The following is an 11,862-nucleotide window of genomic DNA, read 5'->3' as shown; positions in this document are numbered from 1 at the left end:
CGAGAGTGCTAAAGGAGTTGGTGGATGTGATTGCAGAGCCATTGGCCATTATCTTTGAAAACTCATGGCGATTGGGGGAAGTCCTGGACGACTGGAAAAAGGCTAATGTAGTGCCCATCTTTAAAAAAGGGAAGGAGGAGGATCCTGGGAACTACAGGCCAGTCAGCCTCACCTCAGTCCCTGGAAAAATCATGGAGCAGGTCCTCAAGGAATCAGTTCTGAAGCACTTAGAGGAGAGGAAAGTGATCAGGAACAGTCAGCATGGATTCACCAAGGGCAAGTCATGCCTGACTAATCTAATTGCCTTCTATGACAAGATAACTGGGTCAGTGGATGAGGGGAAAGCAGTGGACATGTTGTTCCTTGACTTTTGACACAGTCTCCCACAGTATGCTTGCCAGCAAGTTAAAGAAGTATGGGCTGGATGAATGGACTTTAACATGGATAGAAAGTTGGCTAGATTGTCGGGCTCAACGGGTAGTGATCAATGGCTCCATGTCTAGTTGGCAGCCGGTATCAAGTGGAGTGCCCCAAGGGTCAGTCCTCGGGCCGGTTTTGTTCAATATCTTCATAAATGATCTGGAGGATGGTGTGGATTGCACCCTCAGCAAGTTTGCAGATGACACTAAACTGGGAGGAGAGGTAGATACGCTGGAGGGTAGGGATAGGATACAGAGGGCCCTAGACAAATTAGAGGATTGGGCCAAAAGAAATCTGATGAGGTTCAACAAGGACAAGTGCAGGTCCTGCACTTAGGATGGAAGAATCCCATGCACCGCTACAGACTAGGGACCGAATGGCTAGGCAGCAGTTCTGCAGAAAAGGACCGAGGGGTTACAGTGGACGAGAAGCTGGATATGAGTCAACAGTGTGCCCTTGTTGCCAAGAAGGCCAATGGCATTTTGGGATGTATAAGTAGGGGCATTGCCAGCAGATCGAGGGACGTGATCGTTCCCCTCTATTCAACATTGTTGAGGTCTCATCTGGAGTACTGTGTCCAGTTTTGGGCCCCACACTACAAGAAGGATGTGGAAAAATTGGAAAACGTCCAGCGGAGGGCAACAAAAATGATTAGGGGACTGGAACACATGACTTATGAGGAGAGGCTGAGGGAACTGGGGATGTTTAGACTGCGGAAGAGAACAATGAGGGGGGATTGGATAGCTGCTTTCAACTACCTGAAAGGGGGTTCCAAAGAGTGTTAGGGGGCTTATTCCTTCACCCACTTACTTCCCTGGTCCTTCTCGCATGAACAGAGAGCAACAATACCCGAAGTCCAAAGAATTCGATGTTTATTGGGGTGAACTTCCAGCAAGCATGATTCCAGTTTCCTTCCTTAGTGTCCTCCTTCCCAGCTCTGACACCACAGAGCCTTAGACCTGTGTCCCTGTTCCCATTCCTACCCTTAGCCAAACATGATTCCAACTCCTTACTCCCATTCCCTGTTCCCATTTCCCCCTTTAGCAAAACATGATTCCAATTTTCTTACCCCCATTCCCTGTTCCCATCTCCCTCACCCACATGCCCATGCCCACCCACACCCACACCCACTCACTTCCTCATTGACTACAGATTATGTAGTAAAACTTGAGTTCTGCTTAGCTATACCTTAACCAATCATTTTCCTGAAATTTAACTAACCAATCCTAACATATTGTCCAATTATATCCCACCACCTTAATTAGTTTACACCCAGCAAAATTAATTATACAGCAGACAGGAACAATCACAGAACCAGACAGAGGTTATACAGACAAACAATAGGAAAGTGGGAACTACAATGACAAGACAACACAGAAGCGAGGATTTCACATCCCAGCTATTGATAAGTGAGTTCTTGCCAGACAGGATGCTATCAAACTAAGTTTCCTTTTACATTTTCTAGGCACTTCCCTTTCTCTGGAGGTGATAGGAATACAATCCTGTCCTGATAGTGCCTAACAGCCCAATAGCACCTTATTTCAATGTGACTAGTTTGGAATGTGAGGATGTGACCGTTCGCTTCCCAGCTTATGGCTGCCTCTGTTGCTTAGCCAAAGGCCTTAGCCTAAGAACAGGGCCTCAGACTGTCACAGTAAGAGAACGACCTTACACCGGCAGACAGTGATTTCTTTCTTTTATACCTCTAGAACTAGCCAAGTGATAAGAATACACCTAAATTCTTAAAGTACAGGCCTTTGCAGACAGGCCTGAATATCTATATCCTAACACTCCACCCCTTTTTTTTCTTTTTCTTTTGGGATCCTCCTGCCCAGGTATCCCTGGAAAAGCATAGGACATATGGCGACACATTTCCTGACAGGGCCAGGCATCAAGGTGGAAGGTGTCGATATTCCATTTGTCCCACTGCCCCTTGTGTAGTATAGTGCCCTGCACCTTCTCTCGCACGGGCATACCACATCTATTCCAATTAGTGTTCCAGACTTCCCATTAGAGTGGGCCTGAGAAGGTTGGGTCCGGGTTGTCTAGTACACTGCAGGGTTTGGAGGGCTTATTACATTACTTATAGGTTATCTCCATATGCAACGTAACATAAGTACAGTTAACAATACAAAATCCACAGCAACACTGAGTCCTGTCCACTGCAGTATGGTCCAACATCCGAGACACCCCCAAAACACTGCCTTTCCTCCTTCGATGGGGTCACGATCTTATGTGTCCAGTTGCTGGCAGTTGCAACAAGCTGCCCCTGCAGGTTTTGCTTGCTTTTGTCCATATCATAAGTCCATTGAATGTTCACAGAGAAATGGGATATTGTCCAAACCAGCTTGACCACTTGGTATGGAATCAGGCAGTAGGCACTGGCTTATTTACAGCAATAAGATTCACAGATCCATTTGTGCACCAAAGTCCATATAGCAGCATGTAGATGTGTGTAGTTTGGTTATGAGCTGGTGTAATTGTGCCCCCAGTAATATGTACATTCCCAGCAAAACACCTTATACACAGTACACCCAATTGTCCACCCCTTGCATAGGCCATTGATCCTGCTCCTCCATAGTCATAGGAGAGGGGCACATCCAAACATCTTCTATTGATTTACACTATTTTACACACCCCTCCATTGATTCCCAGTGAGCTCCTCCCCTTTTCATTATTTCCATAGGGCTTGTGGGGGCCACCTTAGTTGCCATTCCATTTCCAGGTACCACGGTAGCTATTACACAGGTGCTGGCCTCCTAGTTGAGAATTTGCATTCCCATACACATCTTCCCCCCCAAGGTCAGCCTTTTGAAGCCATCCCCTCCCATGTCATGAGGTTTTCTGTTCATTAAAACACAACAATGCTAGCAACAAGACAAACACCACAGACAAACAACACAAAACATAGATCCATGGTATTCTGGGTTATTCTTCCGCTGGCGCCAGCTTGCTTGGAGAGTGTCTGAAAAACAAAAGAAACAGCTTCCACCCCCATGGTGGGGACAGATTATTGCTTAATAATAATACCACTTTCTTTTACAAATTTCCTTGCTAATTGCAGGAAAAACAGAAGAATTACCTCCAGGCTGTCCTTATTTTGTTCTATAGTCAGGCTAGTGAATTACCTCACTCACTGGTCATTTATGAAATTCATGAGATGGTGTACCTCAGTTTCCCCTCTTGTACAACAGACCAAGTTTGCAATAGTTTCTCTGCTGTACCAAGCTTTACGTTTATTCTCAGGTAATAGCTGAGACACAGCTTCAGATTTTAGCACTGTACACACACACACACCCCTTAAGGTTAACCTGTCCCCCTTATTTTTAGGCTTGACTTGTTTTTTTCACCTCCCTTTCCTGGAGGGCCATAATCTGAGTCTTCTAGTAGATTGTTTGCTGACCAGATGTATTCGTTATTTGCAGCTCCTTTGTGCCCATCGGCTAGGTAATTTGCATTTACACACAGAGGCTTACTAGCTTGCTTTTGGATCCAAAGCTGTTAGCAGTTTAGAGAGTGTCTTAAAAGGGAAACATTCCACTTCCACTAGAGTTCTGATTACTTTCCACTTTCATCTCCTGCTCCAAAACACACAGATCTGAAAAAGAAAGCACAACCTATTGTGGCTCCTTTTGGAGCCCTATTAGGATTTTAATTAAGTACCATTTTTATTTGCATTTCTTTTACCCTTCTCCAATATACACCGCACACGTCCTGGGAAAATGCAAATTCCTTCCATATAGTTTAACCTCCATAACATCATATTAGCCAAATTAATTTTACTCAAGGTATAACTGCCTCCCCCCATGCCCACAGAGTTTTCATGCACACCCACCAAAGCAACAATCTAATCCCCCAGAGCCATCCCAAGGCTCAGTGTTCCCATCATTCCTCCCCTTTTCCCTTTTCTTTTACCTGTGCACACACACACAAAATTCTGTTTTGCCCAACATCCCTTGCACTGTGATTACTCTTTTTACACAACTGTACCCCGATTACACTTCCATCTTGTACAACTAGACACAACCAAAAGCAGCCAAGTTAAGTTCCAATAGAACCCCTTCCATCCTTTAGTGATTTTGATTACATTACCCAAAAGTCAAATAATTTTGATCAGATTCTCTCTCTGCCTGCTGCCTGCAGCAGTCCCCTATAGACCATTTCTGTGGGAAAAGGGCCCATTTTCCCTCAGAATAGCTGTGAAGGCTTCTGGGGACAGAAGCGTAGTGGTGGTAGTAGCCACTCTACCTGACCCCCTTGGAAAATTTAATGACCATGCTTCCATCCAATGTGACTGCACAGAGTTGCACATACAGTTACATGGATATAACTGGGTTTTATCATTAAACAAAAACTTCTTTCTTGACATCTCACATAAGTATCCAAAGTACCCTCCATTAAAACTTCAGAAAAACAAAAGAGTGTGGAAAGGCAGGTTGCATTTTGAAACTTTTTTTTTTCTCCACTCCCCCAGGACCAAGTCTCAGATCCAGTCTCTAAAGGTGGTCTGTTAACTCTGCTTTTGACTATAGACCCTTTTGTGCCAAATCATCTTTAACTATCCCTAACTAATTTACAACCCTTCAGCAGCCCTTGCTGAAGCAGCACCAAACTTGAAAGATTACTGGCAGCTTCCCATAATGCTGCCCTTACTTCAAACCTCTCACAAGCAGACTGAAGTGCCTCCTTACCCTGGAAGGCATTCAGTCCCCATGGGCAGGGACCTTCTTCCACTACCCATGTACCAAGGAGGGTGGGCTCCTCAGCCACCCCCCATCCCTCTGGGTCCCCTAACACTTCCTCCATTTCCTTTTTAATCTCATCCCAGGTTGACCCCTGTACCTGGTATGGGCCCTGGTTCTTCCTTATCCATTTATCCAAAAAATCCTTTACCCTGGCTTGCCAGAACCCGCAACTACCATCACGAGAGTTCGCGATACCCCCTCCAAGCAGCTGCGCGGACGGTTGGGGAGGGGGACTTACAGGCTGCCACTCACCTATCCAATGCGATGCATCCGAGTCACGGCACCAAGATGTTAGGGGGCTTATTCCTTCACCCACTTACTTCCCTGGTCCTTCTCGCATGAACAGAGAGCAACAATACCCGAAGTCCAAAGGTGCAAACAATTCGATGTTTATTGGGGTGAACTTCCAGCAAGCATGATTCCAGTTTCCTTCCTTAGTGTCCTCCTTCCCAGCTCTGACACCACAGAGCCTTAGACCTGTGTCCCTGTTCCCATTCCTACCCTTAGCCAAACATGATTCCAACTTCCTTACTCCCATTCCCTGTTCCCATTTCCCCCTTTAGCAAAACATGATTCCAATTTTCTTACCCCCATTCCCTGCTCCCATTTCCCTCACCCACATGCCCATGCCCACCCCCACCCACACCCACTCACTGCCTCATTGACTACAGATTATGTAGTAAAACTTGAGTTCTGCTTAGCTATACCTTAACCAATCATTTTCCTGAAATTTAACTAACCAATCCTAACATATTGTCCAATTATATCCCACCACCTTAATTAGTTTACACCCAGCAAAATTAATTATACAGCAGACAGGAACAATCACAGAACCAGACAGAGATTATACAGACAAACAATAGCAAAGTGGGAACTACAATGACAATACAACACAGAAGTGAGGATTTCACATCCCAGCTATTGATAAGTGAGTTCTTGCCAGACAGGATGCTATCAAACTAAGTTTCCTTTTACATTTTCTAGGCACTTCCCTTTCTCTGGAGGTGATAGGAATACAATCCTGTCCTGATAGTGCCTAACAGCCCAATAGCACCTTATTTCAATGTGACTAGGTTGGAATGTGAGGATGTGACCGGTCGCTTCCCAGCTTATGGCTGCCTCTGCTGCTTAGCCAAAGGCCTGAGCCTAAGAACAGGGCCTCAATCTGTCACAGTAAGAAAAGGCCCTTACACCGGCAGACAGTGATTTCTTTCTTTTATACCTCTAGAACTAGCCAAGCGATAAGAATATACCTAAATTCTTAAAGTACAGGCCTTTGCAGACAGGCCTGAATATCTATATCCTAACAAAGAGGATTGATCTAGACTGTTCTCAGTGGTAGCAGATGACAGAACAAGGAGCAATAGTCTCAAGTTGCAGTGAAGGAGCTTTAGGTTGGATATTAGGAAAAACTTTTTCACTAGGAGGGTGGTGAAACAGTGGAATGCGTTACCTAGGGAGGTGGTGGAATCTCCTTCCTTAGATATCTTTAAGGTCAGGCTTGACAAAGCCCTGGCTGGGATGATTTAGTTGGGGATTGGTCCTGCTCTGAGCAGGGGGTTGGACTAGATGACCTCCTGAGGTCCCTTCCAACCCCGATATTCTAGGATTCTATGAAATCCAGTAGCAGGTATTTGTAATCCCTAGAAGACAGCAGATGTCTCACTTGACAATTGCCCTGTTCTGTTCATTTGCTCTGAAACTGCTGGCACCAGCCGCTGTCAGAAGACAGGTTACATGGCCCATTGGTCTGATCCAGTGTGGCGGTTCTTATGTAATAAATTTATCTAATTGTGGGATAGTACTGTGTGACTGAAGAAAAGCAAACATAGGGCCCATACTGAAGCAGTGGGAAGTAATCCAGGAAACTACAGACCCATTTGTGTGACTCCTAGTATAAGACTTTAGAACAACTTTTGAAGGAAAGACTGAAAGACATCGTGGAAAATAGGATAAAATGCAACATGACTCTCTGTATGACTGCCTTATCCCCATTTACCACTATACCAATCTTTGTGTTATTCAAGTTTTATCAGCAATGATTTTGTATTTATTTCATTACCTCACTGATAAAAATATTGAAGAGCAGCAGGCCAAGTACCGAATCCTGTAGAACCCCACAGTTGAGGATTCCTTGCTGACTACTTCTGGAGATCTGCGAGTTAGTCACTTCTTAATTAATTTAATGTATTCTTTATTAATATTAAATATTGCTAATTTTTTAAATCAGCATGCACTGCAGTACCAAGTCAAATGCATCACAAACATTAAATATATCAGATGTATACATTTATCTTTATCACCCAAACGTGTTCATTTGCTCTGAAACTGCTGGCACCAGGCGCTGTCAGAAGACAGGTTACATGGGTAATGAGGCTGAGTTTGTCCTAGAGCATGTAAGCGGATATTTTCTCAAAGTTAAAAGGATGAGTCTAAAAACCCCATGGCTGCTCTGCAAACCTCAAGCTAAATTTGGAGCACCAAGCCCACAGTTCAGTCAATGACTTCAAATAGTACACACCCTTCCTAGTTTAACCTGAATGACACAGCAACCTGGAAACACTATAGTTGCACCTCCTTAATCCTGCCCAGTCATTGAGTCAGCTAGCACTTTCAGAATGATTTGGTTTTCCTTTGATTTAGAAAGTTCATGAAGTTTACCACAGAAATACAAGCAGAAGTCCATGTAGCAGTGTTCTCTCTCTGAAATCTTACCCTACAATCCCAAAACCCAGGACAAAGCAGCTGGTTTGTCAGCAGCCATTTCTTTATTATTCAGCTATGTCATGCTGTTTTCTTTTTCTTTTAACTCACAGAGTCCAATGCTTTCACATGCATCAAGCTAATGAAGTTTTAAAAAGACAATTCTTCATGATGCATTTTTAGCTAAAACAAACGCATTTCAAGTCCCTCTCACCAAGAGCTAACTTTTGTAATTATCTGGTCTATACCAAGGACCATATTTGCTGACACTCAGTTTCCAATTTTTTTCAGTGGTTCTCAAACTTTAGTACCAGTGATTCCTTTCACATAACAAGCCTCTGAGTCTGACTCCCCTTATAAATTTAAAACACTTTTTAATATATTTAACACCATTATAAATGCTGGAGGCAAAGCAGGGTTTGGGGTGAAGGTTGACAGCTCGAGACCCCCCATGTAATAACCTCATGACCCCCTGAGGGGTCCCAACCCCCAGTTTGAGAACCCCTACTGTACAGTATGTTAGGAACTTGACTTTTGTATTAAGGCAGCATGTTCTAATTTTAAGCAAGTTTCACAATCACATTTCTGGAAAGACCTTAATAAACTTCTCAGCTGAGTCTTAATCAAATGTACTTGCAGTGTGACCAGTCAGTCTACAGCAAGCAATACAAACTTGCAAAAATGTATACTTTACTGTCCTCCCTCTTTAGTCTCTATAGACAAAAGACAATACAAACATCACACTGAGAAACATGGAATAAATTTAATTGAACATGAATATTGATTATAGCAGTTCAAGTACATTTACTTTTTGCAATTTGACTATAGATTTTATCTTACATAGGAAATACCCTCATATTTCCTGAAAAATGAAACCTCCACAGCAGTGCCAGCCTAGGCCATCTTTCATTGCCAGGCCATGAACAATTCAAACTGTAAATGCAAGTGGGAAAGTAATCTTTTAAAAGGAGTGAGAAAGCTGCCCTGGCTGTAAACTTTTACATGTGGCATAAAGGGCAAACCCTGTAGTCCAAAATATAGTGAGAAACCACTAAAACTGGATAAAATGCCTGAGAAAATGGGCAAACTTCTGTCTACCTAGCTGTCCTCTCAAAGGTGCAGTTCCGAGTTTGTTCCTCCCTTTTGAAGAAAGCTTGTTCACTGAAATCGCAATGTTCCATATTCCAGTCAAAATTTAAATTAAAAAACAAACCATGAGTTTCTGTGGGAAAAACATCCGGTGACAGGAGTTATGCTCACATTTTACACTTCAGGAACCAAGATGAGACTGCCCATGAGTTAGGACTAAAAATCAGAAATGGGAAGACTGTGGAATTGCCATCCCCATGTTACAATGGGAGGAAGGACCAGATGAAGCTGAAATGCACTGAATGTAACAATAATTGCCTATTGCTTTAAATAAGCTGTTAAGATGAATCCGGTGCCTCTGGCTTCATGTTGGTACATGTTAAGAGCCGTGGAATGGTTGTACTTAGGAATCCTGGCTGCCAGCTGGGATGGCCTCACAAAGAGTCCGAGCTCCACTCAGGATGCTACTCATGAGAAACACGGTCCAAGGCTATGTAGAAGCTCTTCTTATCATCTAGGCAGTGCCAGCCAATTGGCCCAATCTCACAGTCTGCGCATATGAGGAACTTTACATTGCCAACGTCCTTGGTGAACCCAATATTCTCAAAGGAAAACATATCATCTACAAGCCAGTGATCCTGGAGCACGTCCCCATCCGGAGAGCTGCTGGCAAGCAGGGCTGTCTTCTTCTTCATGGAAGGAAGGAAAAGCTGTCGAGGAACAAAACATGGCATTAGCCATTTACAAACACCAGCGATCACCTGTACAGGCTCAGCTCCAATGCAGCCAGAGCTGCAGAGCAGACGCGAAGGACAAGAGCTAGCCCTGCCTCACAAGTAGGCACAGATTAAGAGACATGCCGCAGAGACACACAGAGATAAACATAAGAAAAAAGCCGGCACAGGGCTGGGGGCAGCACAAGGAAACCAGGAGCCAAGCCTGGTCACGATGCTCCGCAGTGGTCTGGGGACACCAACAGCCTCCCCAGTCAGGCGCGTTGTGAGCGGGTCTGAAGGACGACGACGTGCCTGAAGGAGGACAATGAAGCACGAAGGGGCGTTTGCAATGTCCCCGGTGGGGCTGAGGACTAGAGCCAGGGGCTGATCAGGAATCGCTGCGGATACCAGGTGATCGGGGGCTGCCCGGGCACGGCCGGCAGACGGGAAGGATGGTGCCCGCCCCGGAAGGGAGAAAGCTGCAGGCGGGGGACGGCGCTGCGGGCAGGGGGGAAGGGGGGAGCGGCGTTGCGGGCCGGGCCGGGGCCGGGGCCGGGGCGGGGCGCTGCGGGCCGGGCCGGGCCGGGCCTGGGGCCGGGGCCGAGCCGGGGGACCGGGAGCGGCGCTGCGGGCCGGGCCGGGGGGGGCCGCACCTCTCTGCGCGCGAAGGTGGCGGCGCCGGGCAGCAGCACGCGCGAGCCGCAGCGCTGGCACAGCACGGCCTTGCGGTTGCGGCCCCGCGCGCAAACCAGCTCCCCCGCGCCCGGCTCCATCTCCGCGCAGGGCGCCGCCATGGCCGCGCAGGCGCATTAGTGCCGCCTCGGCGCGCGCAGCAGGGGCCCGGGGCGGGGCGAAGGTTCCACGCGGGGGGGTTGCTCCCGGAGCAGGGCTGAGTGGTGACGTCAAAGCCACACGGGGGGGCCATAGTTGGGTGACCAGATTTCCCAAAGGGAAAACGAGACACAGCGTGGAGCCCCCCCGGCTTCCCTCCCGCCCCCCACGGAGCTGGCCCGAGCCCCCCCCGTGGCTACCCCCCAGGTCCCCGCCCCTCGGCTAGCCCCAGCCCCCCCCGTGATTGGCCCCAGTCCCTCTGCCCCCCCCCGGCTTCCCTCCCGCCCCCCACGGAGCTGGCCCGAGCCCCCCACCTGGCTACCCCCCAGGTCCCCGCCCCTCGGCTAGCCCCAGCCCCCCCCGTGATTGGCCCCAGTCCCTCTGCCCCCCCCCCCGGCTTCCCTCCCGCCCCCCACGGAGCTGGCCCGAGGCCCCTCCCCCAAGCCCTCCTCACCCCTGGGTGGGGCTGGCCCGAGTCACTGGCTCGAGCCCTCCCGCACCCCTGCATGGGGCTGGTGTCGCTGCTCACCCCAGCCCGGCCTGCCCTCTGCCTTGCCCCCGTGGGGGATGGTATCGCTGCTCACCCCAGCCCGGCCTGCCCTCTGCCTTGCCCCCGTGGGGGATGGTATCGCTGCTCACCCCAGCCCGGCCTGCCCTCTGCCTTGCCCCCGTGGGGGATGGTATCGCTGCTCACCCCAGCCCGGCCTGCCCTCTGCCTTGCCCCCGTGGGGGATGGTATCGCTGCTCACCCCAGCCCGGCCTGCCCTCTGCCTTGCCCCCGTGGGGGATGGTATTGCTGCTCACCCCCCCACCCCACTTCTTTGACCAAAGTGGGCATTTGTCCTGTTCGCTCTTGCCCAGTGATCAAGTTGGCAAACAGGACAATTGCCCACCTTTGCCAAAACAGTCGGGTCGGCCGGGACAGGGTTTAAAAAAGGGACTGTCCCGGCCACAACGGGACATATGGTCACCCTAGCTCTAGAAGTGGAATGAGGTCAAAGAGGGGGGCTGAGCTATGGCACAGGGTCACGGGCATGCAGCTATGGGGTAAAGGTAGGTGACATGTGATGGGTGGTTCCAGGGCAGGACCAGGGCCAGGGCGAGTAGTGGGTGGGTCTGTTGGGATTCAGTTAGGTTGAGAGCTGCCTATCCATATCCATATCCAGCCTCTCTCGGGGCAGAGCAGGGCACCCGTTCTGTCTTGTTTTTGGTGATGCCTGGGGCACGTGGGCTCAGCCGTGGGGCTGTGTGGAAGGGGATGCTCTGGGTCTTTCCTTTTGTCTGAAGGTTTGTACTTGTTTTGTATTTACTAAAATCTAGTTGAGACACAGCTTAATCAAGAGGTTTGTGAGGTGATT

At 48.2% G+C, this 11,862-nt stretch overlaps 1 protein-coding gene across 1 annotated transcript; it reads right to left on the bottom strand.

Annotated features, from left to right (window-relative positions):
- Positions 1-8,609: 8,609 nt before the first annotated feature.
- Positions 8,610-10,477, bottom strand: RABIF (RAB interacting factor). The gene is made up of 2 exons (XM_077839176.1): positions 10,327-10,477; positions 8,610-9,667 (listed from the first exon to the last, which is right to left on the bottom strand). The coding sequence occupies exons 1-2, from the start codon at positions 10,465-10,467 to the stop codon at positions 9,422-9,424; spliced, it is 387 nt and encodes a 128-aa protein (XP_077695302.1). The 5' UTR covers positions 10,468-10,477; the 3' UTR covers positions 8,610-9,421.
- Between the last annotated feature and the right edge of the window lie 1,385 nt (positions 10,478-11,862).

The sequence above is a fragment of the Eretmochelys imbricata genome, chromosome 21, assembly GCF_965152235.1.
Source record: "Eretmochelys imbricata isolate rEreImb1 chromosome 21, rEreImb1.hap1, whole genome shotgun sequence".
Taxonomy (NCBI): Eukaryota; Metazoa; Chordata; order Testudines; family Cheloniidae; genus Eretmochelys; species Eretmochelys imbricata.
The sequence above is the reverse complement of the archived record's forward strand: the minus strand, read 5'-3'. Positions and strand labels throughout refer to the sequence as shown.

Bases quoted from the DNA above. Each gene is read 5' to 3' on its own strand.
- RABIF (XM_077839176.1), bottom strand. From the start codon at position 10,467: ATGGCGGCGCCCTGCGCGGAGATGGAGCCGGGCGCGGGGGAGCTGGTT. The intron at 9,668-10,326 runs GTGCGGCCCCCC...GTTCCTCGACAG, and splicing joins CCACCTTCGCGCGCAGAGAG to CTTTTCCTTCCTTCCATGAA.